The sequence below is a fragment of the Arvicola amphibius genome, chromosome 1, assembly GCF_903992535.2.
Source record: "Arvicola amphibius chromosome 1, mArvAmp1.2, whole genome shotgun sequence".
Classification (NCBI taxonomy): domain Eukaryota; kingdom Metazoa; phylum Chordata; class Mammalia; order Rodentia; family Cricetidae; genus Arvicola; species Arvicola amphibius.
Window position 1 is genome coordinate 18399647 of NC_052047.1, and position 20168 is coordinate 18419814.

Here is a 20168-nt window from a genome sequence, read left to right on the forward strand (position 1 = left end):
AGAGACAATGTCCTGGAATCATAAAGAAGAATCTTTCTTTGTTATAAGCACGTAAGTGACTTATGTCACTTTTCCTCTTGCTGCTCCCTTGGTTCCCATCCTCACAGAGGGCTGGCACTCCACCATGGAACTGATGTCAAGTTTAATTGTTCTCCTCAGGTCAGTCAGTGGTCGAAACCTTAATCCAGTGTTTTTCTCAAGTTGCACAAAACTCAATTGTGGGTAGAACTTACTCAGACTATTATTACAAGCCAAAGATTTTTAGTGCCCAATCACAAAGGGCACTTTTCTTTCAAAGTTTATTAATTTTTTCCTCCTTCATTTGGGTTTGCCTTTTTGTGGGGGAAGAGGACTTTTCTCTTACATGTTGAGGCAGAGATTATTAGAGCAATGCAAGTTTGGAAGAAATCTTGCAAAAATAGTTTCTTTCAAACTACCAAATTTAAGCTTCTTCTATAGGAATCCAGGTGAGCACATATTTAAGCTTCTCCTATAGGAATCCAGGTGAGCACGTATTCTGGGTGCTGTTCTGGGAAGATTTTGTGTCACTTGACACAAGCTAGAGTCATCTGAGAGGCGGGAACTTTAGCTGAGAAAATGATGCCTGAAGACTGTGCTGTAGACAAGCATTTTCTTATTTAGTGATGCAAGGGGCCAGTCCTTTCTGGGTGGTGCTACCCTTCCTTGGGCTGTTGGTAGTGGATTCTCTAAGAAACAGGCTGAGTAAGAGCTAAGGAGCAAGCCAGTAAGAAGCACTCCTCCATGGCCTCTGGGTCTGCTCTGACTCCAGAAACCTGCCCTGTTTGAGTTTTTTGTCCTGACTTTCCTTAGTAATTAATTGCTACCTGGAAGTGGAGGCAAAATAAACCCTTTTCTCCCCTAAGTTGCTTTTCAGCATAGTGTTTCAGCATAGCAGTAGACACCTAACTCTGATAGATGCCAACAACTTACTCTTTAAATACTATTTTTGAGTCTGTATTTAAGTCTACCCCAAGTATTATACAACATTGCATTCATATCAACCAGCTATATTTGCAGACTGATCACTGTGCTTTAGGAAAGAAATTGAGCTATAGGATACAGCATATTAAAGAAGAAACGCTCTATAACTGAGTGGAAACTGACCATGTCTCCTACATGTGGAAGCCTTAAGTCTCAGCGTGTTCTCATCTGCATGGAATCACAGAACTAGACATTGCCTCAAAGCCAGTTTTCTTTTCTGTTGAGACAGGAACCTAATTACTCCTATTTCATGGATTAATTGTAAGGGTTAATGTAAGTAATGTGAAGCCTGGTTCTCCGTGATGCATCTGTGAATTACTAGTAGTGGTAAGAAGAAGAAGTCATAACTTGATCCACCATTCCTAAAACGTATTTCCTTCATTTTTATATCTTGTTCCTTTAAAAATAAGAGCTGCATCTCCTGACCTTGGCTTTATGATTTAGGAGCTTGTCTTTTTTTTTTTTTTTTTTTTTTTTTTTTGCTGCATCTGGTTCCTTTGCAACCCCAGCTCCAGTGCAGACATTCAGATGACACTGCCACCACCAAGTGGTTGTTAGAGGGAACAAAATGTCAGACACACCTGTGATGGGCCACACAATATCATGATGTAGCAGGCTTGGACCTGCATATGTATCTGTCAAAAATACTATTCTTTTTCTTCCTTATAGGATAAGATGAGGACCACCACTGCTACTTGATGTTTCAACATTATTTTACTCTCTTCCTTTCTGGATAGCCTTAAAGTCCACAGTGGATTCAAATGTCTGTTTCTCCATAATACCTCCTATACTTTGGAACCAAAGATCTACAGAGCAAGTGACTACCTACTAAACATACTGTAAATGAATAGGAACATGTTTTTGAATTTTATTACATACTTCTGAGTGAAAAATTCTGTATTGTTTCCCTTAAACATGAATTATTTTATTTGTGAGATTTTTACAGAATTAATATGAAATGTACAACCCCTGGATTTATTACAAAGTGAGAAGTTATTTCATTTTTAATTTTGGAAATTCTGCCTAAGTAAAAACTCTTACTATAATTTGAAAAGATAGAAATGGTGGAAGCAGGATGGGATCACTCAGCATGCCTGTGTGTCTATTACAGAATCTCTTTATAATGTAAAAGCCATTGGGTTGGGGGACATTCTGAATTTCTTTCTTCCCTTTTCTTTTTTTTTTTTTTTTGATTTTTGTTCTATTTATTTTTTTTTCTCATGGTTTATTTTTTTTTATATTTAAAAATTTCCATCTCCTTCCCTCCTCCTCCCCCCTCCCTCCCCTCCTTCTCCCCCTTCTCTCCCCTCCTTCTCCCCCTTCCCTCCCCTCCCCTCCACCCATACCTCCCCTCCCTCCCTCTCAAGGCCAAGGAGCCATCAGGGTTCCCCACTCTATGCTAAGACCAAGGTCCTCCCAACTCCCCCCAGGTCCAGGAAGGTGATCGACCAAGCTGAGAAGGCTCCCACAGAGCCCGTCCATGAAGAACAATCAGAGCCCAGAGCCATTGTCCTTTGCTTCTCAGTCAGCCCCCGCTGTTGGCCACACTCAGAGAGACGGGTTTGGTCGCATGATCCATCAGTCCCATTCCAACTGGAGTTGGTGATCTCCCATTAGTTCTGTCCCACCGTCTCCATGAGTGAACGCACCCCTCTCGTTCCTGACTTTCTCCCTCATGTTCTCGCTCCTTCTGCTCCTCATCGGGACCTTGGGAGCTCAGTCCAGTGCTCCAATGTGGGGCTCAGTCACCTTCCCCATCTGTCGCCAGCTGGAGGTTCCCTCACGGTCCTGACTTTCTTTCTCATGTTCTCTCTCCTTCTGCTCCTCATCAGGACCTTGGGAGCTCAGTCCGGTGCTCCAAGGTGGGGCTCTGTCATTTTCTTCATCTATCGTCAGGTGGAGGTTCTATGGTGATATGCAAGAAATTCATCAGTATGGCTATAGGAACTGGCCTTTTCAGGCTCCCTCTCCTCAGCTGCCCAAGGAACTAACTGGGGGCGTCTCCCTGGAAACCTGGGAACCCCTCTAGGGTCAAGTCTCTTGACAACCCTCAGGTAGCTCCTTAAATTCAGATATATGCTTCCCTGCTCTCATATCCACCCTTCCTATATCCCAAGCACCCCATTCCTCCGAGCTCCCCCCGCTCTCCCCTTCACACTTTTCTCTCCCCATCTTCCCTTGGCCCAGTCTTGCCCAACCCTCAAGTTCCCAATTTTGCCTGGCGATCGTGTCTACTTGCAATATCCAGGAGGATTACTATATCTTTTTTGGGAGTTCACCTTCTTATTATCTTCTCAAGGATCCCAAACTTATAGGCTCGATGACCTTTAATTATGGCTAGAAACCGAATATGAGTGAGTACATCCCATGTTCATCTTTATGGGTCTGGGTTACCTCACTCAGAATAGTGTTTTCTATTTCCATCCATTTGCCTGCAAAATTCAAGATGTCATTGTTTTTTACCGCTGAGTAGTATTCTAGCATGTATATATTCCACAGTTTCTTCATCCATTCTTCCACTGAAGGGCATCTAGGCTGTCTCCAGGATCTGGCTATTACAAATAATGCTGCTATGAACATAGATGAGCATATGCTTTTGTTGTATGATTGGGCATCTCTTGGGTAGATTCCCAATAGTGGAATTGCTGGGTCCTGGGGTAGGTTGATCCCGAATTTCCTGAGAAACCGCCACACTGCTTTCCAAAGTGGTTGCACAAGTTTGCATTCCCACCAGCAATGGATGAGTGTGCCCCTTACCCCACAACCTCTCCAGCAAAGGTTATTATTGGTGTTTTGGATTTTAGCATTTTGCAATGAGATTCTTTTATAATATAGCAAACAATTGGAAATATGTGGCATTCATTTAAAAACTGCATTTCTTTAACATTTAATCTGGGATACAGTTTCATTATAAAACATCCTACTAACATACTTTTTTCCTTTTTTGTAATTTCAGGTAGATGAAATATTTATAGAGTCAGCCTTGAACAAACACCATGTCAAAAACCATGTAATCAGACTAACGTATGTATATTTGGGCAAAGGTGTAGTTGTGAGTCTGGGAGGGACAAAGGGAAAGAACACAGGGCCCTCCATATAATGTGTGTCTCTAGACCAGATACTGGGCTCTTCATAAATATTACTGCTGCAATACTTTATGTCAATGGACAGGGCTAAATCTATTCTGAAAATTGAGATGCTGAGGTGTGGGGAGGAGGATGGTGGTATACTGAATACTCCCGAAGAGATGTTTACAACCAATAGAACTGGCACTCAAACTCTCCCCACTGACTGTGGGGCCTGGAATCCACCTTAATCCACAGCCATAGGTAAACCGTCGCCTTGTCTTTGCATGCACCAAGTTCTATACTTGTGACAGATATGGCGCTTCAAAAACATCAAGGAAAGAAAAGTTTGCTACAAAATGGGATCATAAATTTTACCTGTAACAAAGACCTAGTGACAGGCAACATGCCTGAACCAAAAGATGATCATGTTGTAATAGATGATCCCTTTTGTTTGGATGGGGAGGGAAGACTCAGATCAGTTGCTGAAATTGCTCAGAGGTTTAAACTTTGTTATTTTAAAAATCACACAGCAGGATGGGCACAAAACCAGGAGTTTGTATGACTCACGTCAAAGAGAAAAAAGAAACTCAAACAAAACTGTAATTATGAAACCCACTACTTTGTAGAATAAATGTATATGGAAAAGCTTGAGAAAAACAACTAAAATATTTAGTTGAATTTATTTGAAGGAATGGGTGTTGATCACTTTTCTTACCAACAGACTAATGCATGATTGAACACTTTTAAAGGTCTTTACTTCTATTAACTCATCACTTCCACAAGGAGTTTTTAAGATTTATTTTTATTTTATAGTAGTTAGTGTTTCTGTCTGTCTGTGGACATGTTTACCAATCCTGCCCCATGCCTTGGAGACCAGAAGAAAACAATGAATGGTTGTGAGCCACCATGTGGGTGCTGGAAGTTGAACTCAGGCACTCTGCAAGAGAAGCAAGTGCTCTTAACCACTGCGTCATCCCTCCAGCCCCTTTGTGATCTTATTATCACATGGTTGGATAATTTAGGAGACAAAAGGCATATAAATGCTGGAACTTTCTACATTTTATACCCTCTGTCTTCACATTCTAATTTTTATAATATTTAGTAGCATCTCCATAATCTGAGAAGCTTCTCAGGATGAGTAGCTAGTGCTGATTGTGATACTCTTGTGGAAATGTGTTCAGTAAACTGTTTTATTTCCTTTTATTTAAAATGGAAAAATATTCAGGTCCCCTCTGCCAATTGAGCATAAAATTATAATTGCTTACACTTCTCTAAACTAGAGCAATAGTAGAATGTGACACCCATTGTGTCTCAGAATTTATGCAATTTTCTTATTTTATTTTTTAGCCAAAGATTCGAGTAGGTTTTTATGTTTTAATTTCATTTTTAAGAAGCTATTATGAGTACGGTGCATTTTTATCACATCATTTTTATCCTCCCCATCCTACAATTCCTCTTGTGTGTCCCCAACACTTCCCTTCCAAGTTCCAGTCTTCTTTTTTCTCTTGTCGTTATCTGTTTGTTTACAGGTATAATACACACACACACGAGTATGGATATAATACACACACACAAGAGTGTGTGTGCATCCTATTGAGTTCAATCACCATTGCCCACATGCACATAGGAGATGACCTCTGGCACATAGGCAACCTACAAAAAACTCATCCCTGAAGAAATATGACTCTCCCTCCCTCGGCAGCTGTTGGTTGCCTGTAGCTCCTCAACTATAACCTGGGTCTTATGAGCCCTTCCCCAACCAATACTGAAGTTTTGCCTGGTACAGTTTTGTACAGGACTAGGTAGTTAGCCATTCTTGATGAGAGTTCTGAGCATACATCTGCCATAGCCAGAAGACAGCTTTGTAACTGGCTCACTGGTTCCCTGCCACTTACAATCTTTCATTCCCCCTTCCATGATGTTTCCTGAACTTTGGGGATAAGGGTTGTTTCCCATTTAGGAACAGGTACCTCACAGTCGACCACTTATTCTCTGCCCTGTGACCAACTGTAGTTCTGAAGGATGAGAACTAGGCTGATCCTAAAAGCCTGAGAATACTAAAACCTTTTTTTTTTAATTTTTCTGATGAACTTTTGACTTTGGTGTCTGAGTCTTATTCCCAATATATTAGCGTGTTTTCAAGTTAATGGGGGGGGGGGGTGCAATCAAAACAATTTTTTAAAAAAAAGCTACAAGAGGGAAAATGAGAAATTCATTTAAGTCAGAAAGTAGCATGTAGAAGTGTGTGTTTGTGAGTGGATTACCTGGCCCTTGACATCTCAGCAACTGAAGCATCGATCAGGACTAGAAAGAAAAGACAGTGAGACAGTACCAGGTGTGCCCTTTGAATGTGAATCTTGTTCTTGTGTTCCCTAGTCCGGAAGAAGATGCTGCAGAAGCAGACATTATTATGGCACTCCAGTCCCCCTCTACTGGGCAAAGAACTGTGGGAGAAAAGAACCACAGCATCTTAACTCAGAAGAAGAGGAACACAAGAGCCTTGCGTGCTGACGTGTCAGTAGTTCAAGTAAATGGTAAGTAGGTTGACTGCCACGTGACATAAATGCTCTGTACAGCCAGAAACTCACACGTCATTCCCACTGCAAACACTAAGACATCATACGGGAAAACATTCAACCTAAAGATGAGACATTTCAAGTTTTTATTATTCTCTGATGAAAGAAAGTCTGGCATTAGTCATCAAGTAGTTTTCCTGAAAGTAATTGATTGGGACTCCTCTCTCAATAAAGACATCTTACCACAAGCAGGGTTAATCCAAGTCAGTCACTGCCCCCATGATTAAGCAAGTGAAAAGGTTAAGCAATAAGTGATTTCTCTTTAGGACCTTATGCAAATACAGATTCATCTGTATCCTTTAAAAGTATAGTTAGTTTCAGTATTTGATGATGTTATGATGTTTTTATTATTTTTATTCCTATAAGTATTTAGAAGAAAGAAAAACTGCCTTTAGAGCCACTGAAACCATCGTATAAAGAATAATACCTTAAAATTTAGTGGGAATTAGAAGTCACTGTAACCATTTATATATTACTCTATTTTTCTCTTTTCTGTTCACCTTTAACTCATTACACCATCAACTCTGTGAATTGATGAGAGTCTATCTTTGTCAAAGTCCATCTCTATACCTTATATACAATATCTACTTTAATTTTTATGCACTAATAAAATAGGGAAACTCTATTAGATGGTTATAAAAATATTAAGGAATATAATAATTTAGAGGAGCAAGTATTCAAATCCAGATGTCTAATTTGTTGATGGGCGATACAAAAAAGAAGTTCTATGCTTAAACAAAAGTTAAAACTCTATGATCATTGTCTCCTTGAAATTCATCCTTGTAGTAGCATATTTGAGGCTTTGAGGAGTGTAGGAAGCCAGGAATCTGCTTATCCTGCACACAACGTGCTAACACAATATCTGCTTCCAGTATACAGGTACAGAGTTATCCCACAAACTCCACCAGAACCAGATTTAAGTAAGAACAAAAGATTTGTATCAGAAATAAAGCAGGGTGCCCTGCCCTTTTGAGGGTCAAGCTGACTCTTTAAGAGGCAACCTCATTAGGAAATGAGAACCCAAGGTAATGGATCAATAGACGCTTGCTCATAGGACATGAAGACAATAAAGACAATAAAGCTATGGACCCCTCCCAGCTGGGAGCAAAGAACCTGTCAAATGTATGATCCATTTTCCTTCGTTGTGAAATAATGGCAATTCGGAGAAGGTACATGACAAGGTATATATAATTCCAATAGTGAGTTAGTTTTTCAGGAACTCAAAAGTTTGCCTGCAGTATTGGAAACAAGATATGGAACATGGAATGGCCCCTGGCCACCAGGCCTTTCTGTTTCATGTGGACTCAGCTTGTGTTTTATGTACTTTAATGATCATACTATATTTAAGGAGGGGATCTTCTTGTGGAGAAAAATATTTGAGTTACCTAGTTGTAAAGTCTCTTTGTTATTGTAGTATACAAGCAATCACCTGTACCTGTGTGTGCATTTTTTAACCTGTAAAAGTGAAATAATGCTTGTTCTTGTTGACAACAAAAAAGTATGAGAAAACATAGGAAAACAAAGAACATAATACAGCACCTGGAAACTATTGTTTCAGAAGCTGTTGGACTGCATGCCATTTGGAAATTCACTGGTGGGAGAAAGAGCTAGAACTGTTAAGGTTTCCTAATTTCCAAATGCACAGTGTTTATGAGCAGCTAGAAATAAGCTTTTAGTTCAGGGTTCTTCTATCAATTTTATCTATTATCTATCATCTATTTTATCAATTATCTATTTTATCAAGAATCTGTGTTTTATTTTGATAAAGAACTATGCGTTTTGGGTCCTTTACTAGATACAATGCTGTGAAATCAAAACCCAAATCAACTTCTTCCTATTCCACAGTGTTTGCCTTAGGAATAGGAAGAAGTCAGGGTCATGGGGCAATATTCTCTCAAAAAGAAAAAGAAAAAGAAATCCAGAAGAAAAAATTACGATTTACAACTACTTTAATGCTTATCTTCTGATTCACAGACTACCAATACAATGCCATGACTCGATAGTCTGTGTTCTGTAAATGTAAAGAATTACTGAAGAGAAATTTTTGGAATTACTGTCCTTTTTGTGCCTTTTCCAGAGAGTGACTGGTTCCCCAGTTATCATCAGTACACCGAGAGCATGTTTTCAAGAGAGAAAAGGGTAGATAGCAAATGGCCACCTTTTCCTTGAATTCCAAGGGACATAAAGATAAGCAACTTTCTTCCAGAGGACAGGGGAGGAAGCATTTGGCAGGTGAAGTCTTTAAACCTTCAGGGTCATCAGCCAGATGAGTCTTGTATGGTCGCAGAGCTGGTGAGGAGCAGCTGAAAGGAAAAGGAGCATGAAGGTTCACTTAGGCCTTCCATCTGTGACACCATTTCAATGCGTCACTACAGACAAATTAAATTCCTTCTTTTTGTGTTTTGTTTTGGCTTTAGTTGAACAGGAACCTTACAAACTACATGAGCTAGAAACTGAGCTGCTTCCATAGGCTAAGCACTTAAGCAATCGCATCTTCATTGTATCTGGCCAGTACCTTCGAGGGTGATTCTGAACTCATTCTTCCTTATGCTCCTGCTTCATAGAGGTCATTATCACCAGCTACTCACAAAGGACTTATAATGAGTTGGCACCTTCTTATTTTCCTCAAACGGAAATAGGACACAGAGGCTAATTCAGAGAAACATGGCCCTCTAGTTTGTCACTATCTTGTTGAGCGAGCCTCTCTAACTAAAACTCCAGCACAACTGTAAGGCAACTTTGCACACCATATTCCCGCTTACTGAACTATAGTGTGTAAGTGAAAATTTTACATATTTACTATTAGTAGCATGCTCTTTTTTATATGTGTGTAAGAGTTTGCTTCCTTTGTCAAATTTAAAACTGTTGGAGATTGGCAAAATTTAACCTTAAAGTTGACCTTTCCCAATATTCAGCTTATATTATATAATAATACACCAGAGTTTTATTTTTCATTTTTGCTTTTAGTTTGAAAAAGAGTCCATCTGGTGCTTTTCCTACCTTAGCCTCCTCAATGTTTGGATTAAAGGCATACACTGTTGTGTCCTTATAATTTTTTTAAAAGCCACAGCATTTAATTAGCTAGGAACATGTCTAAGAAGTACTTTAAATGCAATTTATGTTGGAGTTTTTCAAAGTCTTTTCATCCTAAACTCTCCAAGAAGAACAGGATTATATGAAATCTTAAATAAACAAGAGAGACAAAAGCAGACATGTTTTGGTTGAGGAAATGTGTGATGCCTAGGGGCCTATCTATTTCCTCCCTCTCCTCGTCCTAAAGTGGAATCCAAGAGCGTTTACCTGGCACTCTTGGAAAATGACAGAGCTGCATTCATGTAAATCATTTGCGGAATTTATTCATCCACTTTTTTTTATCTGACACAATGAGTAAGAAATTGCCCAACTAATTAGATTTGTCTTTTACATCAAATGCATACGAGAGAGCCAGTGTCCTTACTGGTCTGTGCACTCAGCTGGCTAGAATCTATGGTCGGTGACCTCTGGTGATTCTTGGCTATTGCTGTGAACCTGGAGAACATAAAGTCTTCACTCTTCTTCTGTTTGACTTTAAATGATGTATCTTATCATCAGGGGAGCTAACTGTCCAAGCATGTAAGTCTAATTAGCTTATAAAAACAGTCTCAAATTCCACATATGCAATTGTATCTTTAAATATTAGCCCATAACTTCTCATCTACATTCACATTTTCATCTGTAAGAATAATAATTGGGCAAAAGATAGATATGTGTTTTTCTAATTTTAAGACTAAGAAAGTTTAAAAAGACATTTCTTATTTTTAATAAGTGGGCCTACTTTTTTTAAAAAATTGAGACTTGATTTCTACTGAAATTAAAATGATATAAGGAGATCTGAAGGGAAGAAATTAACCCATTTTCTAGACTGACTACTGAAAATATAGCTTTATTTTCATACCTGGCAGTGACATCAATTTGAACTTAATGTGGCATGAATTTTGAAAAATTTTACATATGTGGTAAAGGATTTTATCAATAATCCATGCTTTTGATTCTTTGTGTTGCAAACACCTGTACTATTTTTTGCTTATTTATTCATTTATTTTCATTATTTTAGAACTTCATTACTTATCATTATTCATCTACCTTTTAACATCTTTTAATATAGTGTCAAAAAGTGTGCCAGGAGTTGGTCATATTACTGTGACTAAGACATGATCTTCTTCAAAACGTAATTCCAAAGTAAAAGAGGACAGAAATTAATTGGAAATTATAAATATAATGGGACAAATGATTTAAGAAAATATGCAGGGCTTTAAAAGTCTATCAGAGTTAGCTCATCTGGTCTTGTTGAATCAGAAAATAATCTCTGAAATGGCAGAGAAGAGAGGCCGTGAATCAAGAGACTGGTAGTAAGTATTCTGGACGTGAAGACCAGGAACGTGAAGGCGTCATCATTTCCTACAAATGGAAAGAGTCTTCTTGGCTGTGCCATAGGCTTGAGACCTGAGTGTGTGGAAAAGAGATGTGATTCATAGTCATCAGTGGCTAGAATCACCTGAAAAGATGTCTACCTCATTTGGAAGGCAACAAAATTTTGCACATTTCAGAAAGTCCATTCAATGTCCAGTGCTGAAACAGAATGTAAAAGACAGGCCCAAGGAAATGGTGCGGGAGCTTTTCTAGATGTTCAGATGAGGATAGTGGTTGGTCCGGTGAGAGCCATGGTAGTGTGCTGGAGATTTCCGAAATAGCCATGTTTGGAGGATAATCAACACAAGTAGAATGATTTTTCTTTTCTCATAATTATTTGTTGGAACAAGACCCAGCCCACTATATTTTTTTAACAATAGGATCTTATATAAGTTTTTGTCTTCACAGAAACCCAAGCACCAAAGCGGCCTCTGATGCAATGAAGTGCATGTTCATTCTTGTCAATGGTGGATGTCATGTTTATATGGAAACATGGAAACCTCCATCCTGAAGAATGAATGACTAGTTGTGATGCACTAATTCTTGCACACCTTAGAATGTAGTCACTCTAGTAGACATCAAAGGTGCTTCCACCAAACAGGCCACTGCTTATCTGGCTTAACAGAGTTGTCCTTCTGAAGAGGACTCCTTGGTAACAACACTGTTGGGTTACCTACAACTGCAAAACAATAACCTTCGTGAGGGCTCCCAGAACAACTGGATAACTGGCAATTGAAAGTTCATGGGGATGATGCTGTCAATCATTTATAACTTAGTGAACAACATATATTCACATATACAGTGGTTGGACTAAGCAATGAATGTGTCAGTGCGAAAGGAAAAACAAAAATTATATAGTGGTCATGTTTAAAAAATGACCAATGCGACGTCTGCCTTGCAGTATTCTGTGGCATCAAAAACTAGACAGACATTGCTTATAAACGTTTTCATCTTTTTCAGATTGTGGCAAACGAGCTATCCCGTTAATTGCCAACAGAATAGTGTCTGGAAACCCTGCAGCTAAAGGTGCCTGGCCTTGGCAAGTTTCTCTTCAGCGCAGCAACATCCATCAGTGTGGGGGCACCTTGATTGGTAACATGTGGGTCGTCACGGCAGCACACTGCTTTAGAACGTGAGTTATTGAACTTCAGTCCCCATGTTGCTAAAAACCAGAAGCATTTCCATATTCTGAGTGCCAATCAAAGTCCCAAATATGACTGAAGTATAATAAGTAAACCTCTCTGATCCTTTTCTAAAGTAACGCTCTCCCTGCATACTTATTCGGAAAGTTTGGTGGGGACAGAGCAGTATTGAACTTTGTACCAATACCTGTAGCGCACCATGCCTGTCTGCGCTCTATGCGTTACCATACAGTTTGTGAACCAGGCAAGGGGCTGGAGATGGAAACACACAAAGACACACAGACAGAGACACACATCATCCTTGAAACAGGAAAGCCTCCTTTATTGTGTACCAGAGCCACTTTTATAGAGATCCTTAACTGATAGCCAGGTTCCAGCCAAACCCACCAGAAACCACTCCCCTGCCATCAGGAATTCCTGAGGGTCTCCTGCTCAGAGCAGCTGCAGGCTGTCTCAGAACAGAGGAAAACAAGTTGTTTACCAGAAATTCAGGCTTGGGGGGGGGGGGGGGTTCACAGCTCCCAACAAATACCCATTAATTAAGTCTTCAGAGTTTTAACTGAAGAAAACTTGCTTGCCTTTCCGTTCAAAGAGCAGTTCCTGGAGTCGCAGCACCCACGTGGTTAGGGAAGTCCTCAGGAATAAAAATGGTTGAACCCTATCCCAGAGCTACAGACTCAGGAGCTGGGTTTTAATAAAAGCCCCTAATCATATGTGTGCACATTAATATTTTAGATACACTGATGAAATCTTATTCCGAGAAATCTCTAATACAGATAATAGTCATATTAACTGATCTGAAAGTACTGTCATGTTTTTGGAGAAGACTTAGGGAGTCAAGAGAGAACTTGTCAGCAGGCAAAGCTGCTCAGAGATGAAAGGGACGCCAGATTGAACAAAGGGATTCTAAAGTGGAGCACGCCTCCATCTGCAGGCACGATCAAGCAGAGGCAAGGAAGAGTTGACAGCGGTTTTGTATCAACAATTAACACAATTGTTAGGCTCTGTGGGGCTACAGGCACGTGATTAGGTATTTAAGACTTCTTTATGTAATTCTTACAACCCTGTCTCCATATCAGCCCTGATGAGGAGCCCTTCACGGAGAGGTGAGTATAGCACTTCTCAAAAGGACAATCTGATATTGAGTTAACACAAGGCTTCATAACACAAAAGATAGGGATGTTCTAGAATCAAAAGAAATGCATATGTAAAAGAGACTACATAAGCCCCAGCTTTAAAACTTCAAAAGAATTCCAGTATCCCTCAAATAAAGCATAAACATTTTCTCTCTCCTGTAAGACCCTCTGGTACCCACATCCCTCTCCAGCATCATCTTCCGCCATTCTTCCTCTGGTGTCTAAAACTGAATCTCACGTGGCCCAATGCCCTCAGATGCTTACCTGGAAACTTGTTTTCCTGACTGTCTCATAGCTGACAACTCTCCCTTCACCAGTGTAAAGATATTGTACTAAAACAACAATAATAAAAAAGAGCCTTCCAAAGCTGCACACCACTTGTGCCTTATACATTATTCTGTTTTATTTTATTAATCATCTTTAGAATTTGTATTATTTATCAACATTTCCATTTATTTTATATTCTCCTTTCTTCAAGCATAACACTCATGGGAACCGAGTGTTTCTGTCTTGTTCACTTCTTTATTCCTAGCATCTCAATAATATTAGGCATATGCATGATTAAATATAAGGATTTGTTAAGGGAACACTTCTAAAACTCAATAATTCAATATGAAATTCATTTCTGATATGCTATTTATATGTATTTTATACTTAGATCACGGGCAACAGACATTTAAATGAAATGAGACTGTAATTGCAAACAAGTGTTATTGAGAGCCGTATTTTTTCCCTGAGGTAACCTAGCTGCATGCGGTTGACTAATCTAAACGACATAGTTAATGAATTCTGTGCGGCTCATGTATGCTGCTAATCTTTTCCAGCAATTCAAACCCACGCCAATGGACTCTCAGTTTTGGAACAACAATAAACCCTCCCTTAATGAAAAGAGACGTCCGAAGAATTATTATGCATGAGAGGTACCGCCCCCCAGCAAGAGACCATGACATTGCTCTTGTGCAGTTTTCTCCGAGAGTCACCTTTTCAGATGAAGTACGTCGAATTTGTTTGCCGGAACCTTCTGCGTCATTCCCGCCAAATTCAACTGTCTACATCACAGGATTTGGAGCACTCTACTACACTGGTAGGTACCTCTGAACACAGAGCAATGTCTCGGTCCTTAGCAGAGTAATTTCATCGCCTGTATTAAGTGGCCAGCCCTTTCCCCAGAGTTTGTCTTTGGTTAGTTTGAGATCTCATTTTACAAAGTGCCAAAAACACAACACAAAATAGAAGCAAAGCAAATTTGGTCCTTGGAATTCAAGAGTCCTGCGTGAGGAATCTTGCTTAGATACAGGTAGAACGCAAACTTTAGATGGTATTGCTACACCTTAGACCTCTAAATTGCACCTGAGTCTTGCTTTTCCCTAGTTCACTGGGACTCTAGCGCCACCCAGTGGCAAAAGTAGTCTATACGCGATCCAACCATGAGGAAATTCTAAACCTTATCTGATTTGGCCAGGCCTTGAATAGTCTCCCTTTTTGATTATGCCAAAGTCAATCTGATTAAAGATATTGTTTTTTATGAAAAATTTCCCAGAACTTTTCCATGTAACTTAAAACTAATCACGAAAACGATTCCCATTGCACTCAAAGAGTCCAACCCATGTGTAGGGAAAGAGAAAAACACAAGAATCCTGGGGGCTATGCTGGACAGTTCTACCAACCAGAGTGCTGTGATTTCCTATTATTCACTGAGTGAGAAAAACAGTTCCAGAATGTTTGTGATATTCCTAGTTTTCCTCTGCTTCTGCCTGCTTAGGATTTGGATGCCTAAATGTATTCAAGACAAATTTATTTATAAACCATTACATTGTGATGTAATGCAATTATATTCATGAAAGCTCTTTGCAAATGCATAAGACTGGATAAACATATAATGTAAGCAGTGTTTTATCAAGCCAAGAAACAATACCATGTTTGTCATACCAAGAAAGAATGACAAACAAGCATATAACATTTGTGGGAACAATCTGAAATCCATAAACATAAAGTTCATTTTTAAAAAATTAGGATATATTCTTTTACAATAAAGACTGGTTTTGAGGACTCAAGAAGTTAACAGCACTGACAGCTCTTCCAAAGGACCCAGGTTCGGTTCCTAGCACCCACATGATGGTTCAATCATATATAATTCCAGTTCCAGGGGATCCAATTCTTCTGAACTCCATAGACACTGAATGGATGTTGGGCACAAACATGTATGAATGCAAAACTTCTATATACATAAAATCAAAATCAAAATTAATAAAAAATAAATATATTATTTTGGAAGTAAAAATTCAAGGATTTTCTAGAAAGGAAACCAAATGGTCATCCTGCTTAGAGAAGTATTTATTAAAACTGGTACTACAACAACCATCATTAAATGAACCAGTTTTATGTTTTGCTTTTGTTTTGAGACAGGGTCTCACTGTATAGCACTGTCTGTCCTTGAACTGTCTATGTAGACCAAACTCATCTCAGACTTGCAGAGACACATCTACCTCTGCCTTTCAAATACGGGGGTTAAAGGCTTTTAGCTAGATTTTTTTTCTCTAGGACAGTTCATCCTAACCGCAGTCTGCATAAACAACCTTAGGGTGAAGAAGATTGGAGAAGAACCCGCTCACTTCATTCCATCTAAGAATACCTATGGAAAATTCTGAGACTGCTTTGTTTTTCTTCTTAAGGGGAATCTCAAAATGAGCTCCGAGAAGCCAGAGTGCAGATCATAAGCAACGACGTGTGCAAGCAACAGCAGGTGTATGGCAATGAAATCAAGCGTGGGATGTTCTGTGCGGGATATTTGGAAGGAATTTATGATGCCTGCAGGGTAGGTTGGGGAGAGAAAATCACCAAGGTCACTAAGCTTTTCACCCAGTCCAGAAAATATCTTCATGTTCTTTATGCTAGCCCAGCACAGACATTCTGACATCTCCAAATGTGTAACTGCCATAGTATATAAGTACGTTAAGTGTTTTATTATTAAACCACCTGAAACAAGTAAAAGATTTCATCGATGCTATCAAACACAAAATTCAAATGTCTTAATAACCAGAAACTCACAGGATACGAGGTTAAAAATGTCTTTGTGCACAACAGGCTCATGTATGTATTAAAGGGCAACAACCGTGTACAGTGAACTGTGAGGCTCTAACAATATAATGGATAGAAACAGATTTCCCTTCAGGAAAACATTTTTGGGACAAGCATCAGAGAGATAGATGATGCTCCAAAGGGAACTAAAGAATAAGTAACACCTGGGCTGGAGAGATGGCTCAGTGGTTAAGAGCGCTGACTGCTCTTCCAGAGGTCCTGAGTTCAATTCCCAGCAACCACATGGTGGCGAGACCTGGCGCCCCTTTCTGGCTTGTAGGAAGGAATACTGTACACAAATAAATAAATATTTAAAAAAATCTCCAGTTAAAAAAAAGAATAAGTAACACCTATACAATCACTGAATTAAAAGAGAGAATAGTTAAAACTCTGAACATGTATACGTATTCATTACCAACTATTGTAATTCATAATTGGCAACCCCTAGCAAAACACAAGCATGATGACAGGTGGGAGGTCTACTTAGCAGTGCAAAGTTTGATTAGGTCACACTGTCAATATCCTGCATGGGGTCTCCTTCAGCCTTCCATAACCCACGTGGAATGTGCATCTTCTGATGAAGGTCTGGGTGTGCTTCTTTCCATATGCAATCACTTTCTAGACATCAGACTCTGGAAAATTTCAAGGAGGTGAATCTACTCAGTGAAATGATGAGACTGTTAGTGGCTTGGGATGCCTAGATGCCCTGCCCACAGACCCACAAATTACAGAACGAACAGCCGCTGATGAAAAGAGCACAATGTTTTACAACACACAGGGTGGGCCCGAACAGAGCCTAATGCACAGCTAATCTAAGTTGCCAAGAGTGTAGAAGGAAGCAGCCAGAATTTAAGGATCCAAGCAAGAGGACTCAATGGGATGGGAGGCAAAGATATATAAGAAAAACCCCTACTCACAGAAAGTCACTGGGAAAGTAGTTCAAGTGATGGTGACCGGGGTACATGATGAGGGTTTCAGAGCAACTGATAAAGCTGAATCAAAAGGGCCAACATCAACCTGGATTCCTTATATCATCAAATATTCATTTAGAATTCAATAAATCTCTCTAATGTCGATAGAGGAGAGAGAAAAGGGAAAGGGGAGAAGGATGAAGGGGAAGAGAGAGACAGAGACAGAGAGACAGACAGACAGACAGAGAGAGAAGGAGGGAGGGAGGGGAGAGAGATAGAGACAAAGACAGAGAAATCAGGAGAGAGCAGCTATGTAAGAGCCCAAGAATACAGGAGAGAGAATGAGAATATTCCTCCACCATACATCTAGGTAGGCAATATCCAAGCACAAATAAAAAACTATCAGAATTGCTGATGAGAAACCCAGAAAAAAAAAGAGTCTTCACAACTTTATGCACATTTGCAGTATTGTTTCTGGTTGTAACTCAGTCAAGCGTTTGATAAAATAGATTTGGGTTACTATCCGCCATCAGCCACTGAGGGAGAGAGAGCTCTCTTTAGGTGATTTCAATCACTGTAGAACACACTGGGTGGAAAAGGCCATTTCCAAAATTTGACAGCATTTGTAAAGGAAGAATAAGCTTTCTCCAGTGAAGCCTTACAGGTACAAACCACACTTAAGGGTTGACCACATGCCCAGCAACAGACAGCCAACACATTTCTCGTTTGTTGTTTTATTTGCCTGTGTGCTTTCTTAAGCTAGAAAGAAGGCTTAGAGTTGGAAGGGTAGGAAGTGGGGAGGATCGGGGAGAAGAAAAAGGGGAAACCATGATCAGAATGTATTCATTGTACAAAAAAAATAATTTGTTTTCAATCAAAACAAAAAGAAATCAGTGGGTGGGTTCAGGCAACACCTTTCTAGAGAATTTGACTCGTTCATAAGTAATATTTACAAGACAAGCATCACTGTTAAGAAATAGAACTCATTAAGATCTGGTGAAGGATAAAGAGTTAAATATGCGCTGCTATGACAGAAAAGCAATATGTGCCATCTAGTTGAAAAAAACAGCAATGAAAGTACTTAATAAGAAGTTAAATACAATAAGAAATGTTTAAGCCATAAAATGCTACCCCTAGGACACAGACTAGATGAGATCTACACATACACTAATAAAATAAATGATTCATCAAACTTTTGTAAGTGATAAATAGTTTAGCTAATTGTTTTTTCCCTGTTTATTTTCAGGGTGACTCTGGGGGACCATTGGTTGTAAGAGACAATAAAGACACTTGGTATCTCCTTGGAATTGTGAGCTGGGGAGACAACTGTGGTCAAAGGAACAAACCCGGAGTTTACACACAAGTGACTTATTACCGACGCTGGATTGCTTCAAAAACGGGTCTCTAACAGGCTACAGACACTAAACAAAATAGTAGCATGCAGGTCATATGTATATAAGCATTCAGACATTCATTTGGTGGCACTGGTACAATGAAGCGAGATTAAGTAGCTGGACCTAGCAATATGAAACACATGTGATTCATTTGTGAAGTGATGGGTTGTTTTATCATGCAGCAAAGATATTTATATCTTTAAACCAAGTAGATTGGACTGTACACGAGATGTATTGTGCAGTTTTGAAGATAGCCTAGGAGACTCTTAGAGTGTGTTTTTCCTGGGTGCTTCCTCAAGTGAAAAACTTTCTGAATTCTCAGAAATCTCAAGGTGCTCATACTATTCCCATGATATCTCCAGAGCTCGCTCTCTCCTCTTTACTTTCCTTCTCTGTTTTCATGTGCTTTTTATCACAGACAATATGTTTGCTACTTCTAAGTGCATATAAGGAAATTTTATAAAATAAGATTGTATGCAACCATAAAAGTTTGGTAGCAAACTAAAGCAATGGTAGTCTAACCTTTGCTGGGAAACCTTTCTGATTTTTCTACGATTTTAAGATACACACACAACCATGTGAACGATAGTCACACCACCATCCCCACTGCATAGATGTATGTAGAAGAAATAGCAATTAATGTTTTATATAAAGAAATTTTTTACTCAATATGTAACTTTTGTCATGAAAAATTGAGAGGGGATGCTAACTTTGTGAGCATTCTGTCCCAGAATAGGTGTACAAGAATTTGACATTTTGAATGTGCATTTACATATTTTGGCCGCCAGGGGGAGATATTGTCCAGTATTACCCTAGGTCAAATGCCTGAACACAATTGAGAGTTTAACACATAGAAAAAGAAATCTGTTTCTTCACAGAAAGAAAATTTCTGATGCCTTTGTTTCTGCCACCAAGTACATCCTGAGGTTCATGCTTTGATTATTTCAATCATGGAACTTTATATATCCTCTCTCAAACAAAAGAACAAAAAAAAAAAAAAAAAAAAAAACCTCATGCAGGCATCAAGAGAATGAGGTTTCAGTGCCCATAATAGAATTAGATAAAGTTCTCTTGGAATATTTCTTGGACTTTGAGATGTTTGTGTTTCTAAGCCAAGATATGTAAACAGCTTGATAAAGAATTGGAAATTTGCATCCTTGGCTGTCAAAGTCACATGTACCCTTTCCTTACAAAGATTTTTTGTGGCTGCTGTATCCAGTATATTGGGACACCCATGGCATTTTCCACTGGTATTGATTTGAACTAGGAAACTTACTGTAATTATTTTAATGAATTCTCTCAGGCAGCTGCTGTCAATGATCTGAACTCACTTCAAAGTTGCTCATTCACACACACATACACACACACACACACACACACACATACACACACACACATTTCCACATAAATTT

At 39.2% G+C, this 20168-nt stretch overlaps 1 protein-coding gene across 1 annotated transcript in view; it reads left to right on the forward strand.

Moving 5' to 3' along the window:
• The window catches only part of Tmprss11a (transmembrane serine protease 11A), a 53635-nt gene extending 34865 nt beyond the window's left edge, over positions 1–18770 (forward strand). The window contains exons 4-9 of the mRNA XM_042054649.1: positions 3959–4026; positions 6447–6604; positions 12056–12227; positions 14198–14457; positions 16046–16188; positions 18609–18770. Of these exons, the coding sequence (XP_041910583.1) occupies positions 3959–4026; positions 6447–6604; positions 12056–12227; positions 14198–14457; positions 16046–16188; positions 18609–18770 (963 nt within the window). The remainder of the gene's footprint in view (positions 1–3958; positions 4027–6446; positions 6605–12055; positions 12228–14197; positions 14458–16045; positions 16189–18608) is intronic.
• Positions 18771–20168: the final 1398 nt, after the last annotated feature.